This window comes from Triplophysa rosa, linkage group LG6, assembly GCF_024868665.1.
Source record: "Triplophysa rosa linkage group LG6, Trosa_1v2, whole genome shotgun sequence".
NCBI lineage: Eukaryota > Metazoa > Chordata > Actinopteri > Cypriniformes > Nemacheilidae > Triplophysa > Triplophysa rosa.
Window position 1 is genome coordinate 8699397 of NC_079895.1, and position 8264 is coordinate 8707660.

At 37.0% G+C, this 8264-nt stretch overlaps 2 protein-coding genes across 3 annotated transcripts in view; one reads left to right on the forward strand and one right to left on the reverse strand.

Annotated features, from left to right (window-relative positions):
• kdm6a (lysine (K)-specific demethylase 6A) overlaps positions 1-5407 on the reverse strand; it is a 47914-nt gene extending 42507 nt beyond the window's left edge. For both annotated transcript variants that reach the window (XM_057336992.1, XM_057336993.1), the window contains exons 1-3: positions 4932-5407; positions 4731-4794; positions 51-159 (exon numbers count right to left, since the gene is read on the reverse strand). In XM_057336992.1, coding sequence (XP_057192975.1) covers positions 51-159; positions 4731-4794; positions 4932-5086 — 328 coding nt within the window. In that variant the 5' untranslated portion in view covers positions 5087-5407. The remainder of the gene's footprint in view (positions 1-50; positions 160-4730; positions 4795-4931) is intronic.
• Positions 5408-6086: 679 nt separating this feature from the next.
• Positions 6087-8214, forward strand: fundc1 (FUN14 domain containing 1). Its single transcript, XM_057336902.1, has 5 exons — positions 6087-6194; positions 6741-6897; positions 7068-7143; positions 7242-7370; positions 7538-8214. The coding sequence occupies exons 1-5, from the start codon at positions 6176-6178 to the stop codon at positions 7613-7615; spliced, it is 459 nt and encodes a 152-aa protein (XP_057192885.1). The 5' UTR covers positions 6087-6175; the 3' UTR covers positions 7616-8214.
• The last annotated feature ends 50 nt before the right edge of the window (positions 8215-8264 follow it).

Here is an 8264-nt window from a genome sequence, read left to right on the forward strand (position 1 = left end):
TAATAATAAAACGAATAGACATTAAATTCCAATAAAAGTTTACAACTCACCTTTAGGGTAATCTTCCAGTAAAAGGTTGAAGTGACCTAGATGGCAAAACACCTCCGGCTCAACCTTTCCTTCAGCTTTTAAAATATATACATCATAGCAACGAACAGCCTGTGAAGAAAACAATAAATATTAAACATTGAATGTCAGAATGTCCACCTGAAAAAAAGCCTGTTTGAAAAAAGTCAAGAGTTTCAAATTCATTAATGGGCTTAAACTACTTAAATATAGACCTTGCGAACAACTAACTGTTACTGTTAACTTTTCCCAACACTTGACCATCAAATTTTATCAAAAATAAAACTATGGACAATTGACTTATATTTTATGCAAGTGCACTCATTGAAGAGACATTTGTTCAATAAATGTTTAACTTAAAGGAGACATCAGATAAAACCCCACTTTTTCTGCGTTTAAGTGCTATAATCGGCAATGTGTAGCTCTTTTTGCATCTGATTGCCAAGATGGTAATGAAATATTTCTGCCTCAAAACTCCAAATCAGATCAATTTAACTATACACACACATCACTGCAGACATGATGCAAAACACATCATGGATGACCAGAGCAGAAGTTGTGATAAGATTAGCATCAATTGCATCAGTTAAAGAAAATATTTTATCTTTTAATCGTTTATCATTTTTTATCTTTTCCTGCAATACAATTCATTGGTCCTCCAGTGCCAAAACACATTTTTAAAGGGGTCATTTGACACGGCTAAAACAAATATTATCTTTTGTTTTAGATGTAATGCAATGTGTATACACGATTTAAGGTTCAAAAACACTATTTTCCACATACCGTGCATGTTTGTATCTCCTCTCTGAAACGAGCAGATTTTTTACAAAGCTCATCGCTCTGAAAAGCGAGGTGTTCTATGATTGGCCAGTTAACTAGGGCTGTCACGATTATGAAATAATCGTCTCATCGCGATGGTTTGACCTCATCGCGATGGTTTCAGATCATCGCAATTATTGCACATCTCTATAGAAGACACTAGGGGGAGCTGTAGTGCATCTGCATATTGCATATTTTAGTGTATGTATTGTAACTAAAGCATGGTAATACTTGTAAAATGTACCACCACAACACAATCACTTAAAAAAAAAAACACTAAAACATATACAAATTACCTGCAGTACAATTTAATATTATTTAAGCAAATCTCAGTGTGAAAACCAGTCTACCAAAATTTCATTAACACACAAGTAAAGTTTTATTGTAGTCTTGCAAGTGAGAAAAAACAGACTAGAAGCTTTTCTATGACTGATAGCATTTTAATGGTGGCTTCAATTAACACCTGATCAATTGACTTAATTTACAAGTATTTGGTGGTTGTATTATTGACAGGTAAAAGCCGAAACCTTAAATATATGATGACCCAATATTTTCCGATGTATTTCCAAGAAAAAAAACTTGGAAATTCAGAACTTGTATTCAGAACAATATGGTCGTTTCAATCGCTGAGTCAAAAATGTATGAGAATTAAATGTCAAAGCTCAAAAACAGACAATTAATCGTCATAACCGGCAAAGCTCAAAAACAGACAATTAATCGTCATAATCGTCAAAGCCCTAAAACAGACAATTAATCGTCATAATCGCAATGATTTATTAGACAATTAATCGCCAGTCAAATTTCATAATCGTGACAGCCCTACAGTTAACCAGTGCGAACATCAGGTTCCAAAACAATTGTGCTGACAGGTACGCCCATCTTACTTGCGTATACATTTGGGCAGTCTTGGTCAAATCATACCACGAACTGACGTAGATTTGTGGGGGGTGTGGTTACACGAGGCATTTCAGGCAGGTCTGGGTGAGCATTCACTTTTAGATAGAATGCATCTTTTGTTCCAACATTTTTACAATTTTACACATCCAATACATCCATGGGTAACTGATAACCAGTGTTGGGCAGTAACGCGTTACTGTAGTTTGATTACTTTTTTGGTAACAGAGTAATTTAACGCGTTATAATTCCTAAAATAGTAATTAGATTATAGTTCCAAGCCCAGGTAACTATACGTTACAGCTGCGTTACATCGTTGCCGTTGTATTGTTTTATCATTTAAATTGTAAAAAGCGAAATAGCTTTTTCAAAGTCTGGATGCCTGCCTGTCGCACCCGCGACGTCATCAAACTGAAACGTCGAGTGCCAGGCTGCTATGGATGTTATGTTTTGTCAGACTAGTTTTTGCTGCTCTAACGCTATTATATTTGTTAAATGACGAAGAAATCATGATAGAAATATGCAGAAGCACTAGTTAAGATATACAAGTTATAAGAAACTAAGGAGAGACTTTTTACATTATGGAGTATGCAGGTTTAGAAATACTAGTTAACATATGAAAAAAAATTAAGTTACAATGTCACAGAGTTTAATTATTATTATTATTTATGACAGGCTTTAATATGGAATAAGCAGAAAGAACGTATTAAAATAATTAAAGACGAGATAGAGTAGAGTATGCACTTCCCAATAAAGTTTAGTCTTGAGAAGGCTAAAGAGGTTATTTTGTGTTTTGAGGGGTGGGGGTAGTAATGTAACGAGTAGTGTAACTAATTACTTTTGAAATAAAGTAATCAGACCAGTAACTTGATTACTTTTAAAAGGAGTAATCAGTAATCAGTAATTTAATTACATTTCCAGAGTAACTTGCCCAACACTGCTGATAACACACCAAAGACACAGAAAAACACGTATTCGCACCATATGACCCCTTTAAAGAAATAAATAATATAATTGTGTAAAGACTTGTACACACCGGGACGATAATCACACGCGCTTATCGCCAGCGTTTTCAGCGTTCATATCCAAACGATTTTCACTGGCGATGAGCCAAGTGAACGTGCAAATTCACTCCCTGACATAGATGGCGCATAATGAAAAACAAAAAACAGGTACACAAGGTGGCGCAGTGCAATTTGATGCTTCAGATACTCGCCGATCACATAGAAGAATTAATCGTGCTTCCTCTTCGTCAATATGTGCTCGGCAAGTTTTGTGCTTGAGCGGCACCAAGTCGTGTTTTACTGTAACTTCAGCAGCTCCAGGCACGTGAACAAAAGCGGCAATCTCATTGGTCAGACAGTTTTTAACACAGCATATCAAACAAAAAAAAGAGCCAGAGGCGTTTAAAAAAGTGACGCTTTTACGCCTGCAGTTTTGCACGTCGGTGTGCACACTCATATTGGCGCCCTTTGTTTAGTCACGAGGCGTTAAACATCGACAATAAACACGCACGATTATCGTCCCGGTGTGAACAAGCCCCAACACTGTGTATCATTGTGCCAAATTACTAAATATTCTTTTTCACTCAGAAATGTGTCACACTCAACTGCTTAAAATTTTATAGGACAGAGACACATCAGATATGAAAAAAAGACAAAAAGTACCCAGCATTGGCATAATGTCTGCAGTTAACGTTGCCTGCAACTGCTGCAAAAGCCAAGCATGTGCAACCTGGCTATTCAAACCAAGTCCACTTGCTTGGCCATATTAAAAACCCAATGACTTCCTAAGTATCACCATCCCTCTTCAACTAAAATCTGCCAGATGCTTGGGAATGTTAATCAGTTTTTTTTTTAGCTTGACTGATGTGATCAGACAGCCCAGTAAAGTTCATATGACTGAGCTCTCATTTGGTTACAGTTGGTCAGCATCAAGCTAATCGGCTAACATGTGGCCAGTGCCGGTTAAATCTATTCGACCAGAGATTTACCTATGCTATGCATCTTCATAAACTCTACAGAAGGCCTAAAATCAACAAATAATCTAAATAATTGACAACTTCGTTCTGATCTCACATAAACAGCTCGTCTAGCTAAACTTTTACACTAGCAACACCCTAACAACAGATGTCCCTCTATGTTCAAACTGAAGATCAATATTAACACTTTTAATAATTACGACACATCCCTTCCAACATCCTTTGACTGTTTTAACTGCCATTCCCTGCAATTGGTTATTCAAATGAATGCAAAGAAAGGAAAACAATGCATTTCCATGAAAGGTTAATGCCCAACTACTCATTAAAGAGCCACAATAACAATGGGGGAAATAGACGAAAACATGTACAACTGACCAGGCATTACAATGAAAATTATTTTAATGCAATATTTGGACTGAGAAAGCAAAGCAAGCTGTCAGATTGTATAAACAAAAAGCAGTACAACAAATTTTTAAATGCGTAATGGCTCTGTAAATCTGCAAACAAAGTGATAAACACGAAACTCCCCTAAAGGTTTTCAAAGCGAAGTAATATTTAAAACTCTGCTAGGAGAAACTACTTAACCCGATCACCAACACGCGCTGAGTATCATTTAACGGTGTAACTAATGATTGTATATTATAGCATTTGACTGTAATGCTGTGTATATTGCATCTAGCTGTTGTTGCGTTGCAATTTAAAAGTATAAAAAGTACATAATCTACTATTACACTATCTGTATTACTGTGGAATACGTGTTTACTTTATAGGCAGAGTTTTGCGAGTGCCTGCTGTTACATCGCAATTTCTCCTATGCAATTTATAAAGTATTTAGACCCCCATCGGTGCTGTATCACCGTATCTGTGTAATAAGTGTGTATCGTGCCAAATGTGTCTGGCCGATGTTGCATTTTTATTTTAGAGTATGTGTTTGTGTCTGTAGACCCACATCAGTGTCACACACTCGTACCTTTAACAGCAAGGCCTTCGTTCTGGCGCCATCTTCATGAAGCCTCTGAAATCCAAACAGTGCGCTGCAAATAGAGGACAACACAGGCGGTTCCGTGTTACTTCACCTGCACCGCATTCATTTACACAGCTCTTACACGGGGGTAAGGGTTATAAAAACGAACGGAGGGTCACGATTAGAAGCAACGGGACTTTATCTGACCTGTCTATGCCTGCTAAGCGCTCCTTTTCTTGCGGCGCAAGCTTCGGAAAGTCCTCTTCGGTTTCACTCGTTTTTCCCGCCGCCATTTTCTTTTCCTCATCACCACCAGCAGCAGCGCGAGCTACAGCGGCCACCGACACTCCGCACGATTTCATAGACAAAAAACTCCAGCGAAATTATTTACGCACCGCAAGCCGAGCACCGTTTGTGTGGATCCAAACGCAAAAGACTATATGGCAAATCCTCCAGGGAAAAATATTTCCTCTAAACACCTTCTTTTCACATTGTCCTCGACATTAACAAGTCACAGTTAGCTGGTACACTAAAATGCATGCAAAACAAGCAATGTTGGGTTATACGGTAAATTGTTATTTAGTAATATCTGAAACTTCCCCCTAGTCGCCGCCTCAAACTTGTTATAATTGTGTCACTCAAGCGAACCCACGCCGCCGCCGTCGGAACGCCTCCTCTGTGATTTTGGCCAATGGCTGTTTTCGATGATGACCACGTGATTAGCCTGGTCTTGGGATCTTTTTTTCCTATAAACTTTCAAGGGGAGGGTAAATAACAAACCCTTCAACTTTACGCCAGACCTTCGCCTGCTGCAATTGGCTCACCTGGATTTATTATGATTACGTAACACTAACACGAAACGCATTATTGGACGCAGCATCTGTCTGTTAAATAACACAGGGTATAGGGATGTAGTGCACACAGTCTTCTGTAGTGCATCTTCTCATTCTTTATGATTTTATAGTGAAATATGTGCCAGTGTGACTGAAGCTAGTACAAATCCCCTTAAAATTGCACACTATTGCACAAATTTTTGCTTTAGATTTTCAGCCATTGCAACCAATCTTTCTTTCTTTTTATTACATCCCGCCCAAGTCATGGTGATAATAAAGTAATTAATACTTTTGACTTGCATCCCATCCGAAATATTAAACAGAAATTATTTACAGAATAAAAGGACTAAGAATTAAGTGAAGGATTAAATGACTCATGCACGTAATTCGTATTGATGGCAATACCCATTGGTCACTTTTTGTAAATGAAAGTGTGTGATATTGTAGGGCAGCATTTTTTTTTAATTATTACGTTACAAATTATTTTAAGGAAGTCTTTTGAATAGCTGTTTTACGCAGAGCTACAGGTCTATGACGTGTGATCGCACGTAAATTGCGCAGGGTTTTACGTAAAGCTACAGCGGTCGCGACGCAAGCATTGGAACACTGCCTCATAAAATGGAGGATCGTGGAGAAGGTAAATAAATCGGCCAACCAAACGTTTTAACGAATAGTCTTGATTGACTATGTGTGCATTAAATCCTGTGTGTTATATGTAATGATATTCCATGCGTTTCCAATTTAGCATATCTTTGCTATTAGATTATTGTGATACCGGGATCTCTGACTGTAAAGTTACAGATATAATATAGCGAACAATTCCACCACTATTACTTCTTATTCGTGTCTTGCTTGCCAAATGCATGTGCTTCGGTAGATTTGAAACAAACCCTGTCCATCCTCTCACGTGATGTATTTTGTAATAATAAAGCAAAAATCGAATATATGTGCTGTATGTCACAAGTGTGTTGCTGTTTAGCTTTAAATCACTACACTATATTGCAATGCAAAGATTTAAAGGAAAGAACATAAATAATAAAATATGAAATTGTGAACTATTCTAATTGATTCTTTTACAAATATAGTTTCTTATGTATTCGTGTTTTGTGATCTCTGTGTGTCCCTGTTGTTTATATAAAAGAACACTTCGTTTACAATGAGTAACTTTTCACTTCACATGTAGAAGCAGAGAGTGAAGATGAATTGTATGAGGTTGTTAACATCACAGATTATGCCAGGAGGCATCAGTGGTGGAGTCGTGTTTTTGGGACTAGTACAGGACCCATTGCTGAAAAGTACTCTGTGGCTTCACAGATCATGATGGGTGGGGTGACAGGATGGTAAGTGATGGTACAGATGTAAGATCTCATGTTATTTCACATGCACAGTATAGTTAGATGATAATATTTGTAAATATGCTCAGATGTCAGATTAGTTTTAAAGTGTAATGTATGAGGTAAAGAAATAAATGCACACATTAACATGTCCACTCAAACGGCCTGTCCTGTAGGTGTGCTGGTTATCTCTTTCAGAGGGTTGGAAAAATTGTGGCAACTGCTGTTGGAGGAGGATTTCTTTTGTTACAAGTATGGATTATTAAACTGCACTGTATAGCATGTCTATTGTTAAGCATCCATTATGCTTCAATTTAATCTTAACCCTGAAAAATAATATTTTGTTTCAGATTGCCAACCACAGTGGCTATGTGCAGGTGGACTGGAGGAAAGTGGAAAAGGATGTCAATAAAGCTAAAAAGCATTTGAAAAAAAAGGCAAACAAAGCATCTCCTGAGCTCAGTTCCTTTGTTGAAGAGGTAGGTATTGCTTAATGGTATCTTCATGTTGACTTTGTGCTTTGTCTGCTTTAGTTCAGGTGTTTCTAGTCTACTATCATGATCATGACACAAGCACACTCTGTTTACTGTGTAATTGCAAGTTCTGGTATTGAATTGTAATGTTTACCAACCTTATTGTTATGTAGTCTACAGAATTTGTGAAGAGGAATATTGTTATCTCGAGCGGATTTGTTGGAGGATTTCTGCTGGGTTTGGCATCCTAAATTAAACCTGGACCTACTGCCACTGGTTTAAATTATATTCTCCCTCATCTCAGTATCATGGAGATAAAACACTGAAATTTGATGTGTTATAAAAAGTATGGTGTGCAATGGACATTTGAAAACCATCATTGAACATATTACTGTAAAATGTTGTTCTTAACTGTACAAAGCTCAAACATCCTAAAAAAGACATCCTGTGCCAATAACTTGTTTATAAAAATGTTGTCATGCTAGGTTTTTCGTGGTTATGTTCAGTTTTTTGCTTACTATTTATTAATAATACATGAAGTTTGTTGCAAATATAACTTGCATAATGTGTCTTATATTTAGCTTTTGAGTAAATTTCAGTTAATAGAATAGAATAATACACTTTCCAAAAACAAGTTTATATATACATTTCTTTTAGTGGTGTATTTTTATTATACAGTGTAATTCACCAATGACATTCATCCATCATTCTCTATACATCTTCCCTGTTGGGGTTGCAGGGAGTGTTGGACTCTAACCCAGCTGTCTCGGGCAGAAGCAGTGAACTGCCCTGTACAGGTGGCCAATACCAAAAACATGTTTGTGGAAATAATAAAATATGTTTCTGGTTACTTTTTCCTGTTATGTTTTTTTTTAAGTGCACCCAATGTCTTTTAGATAT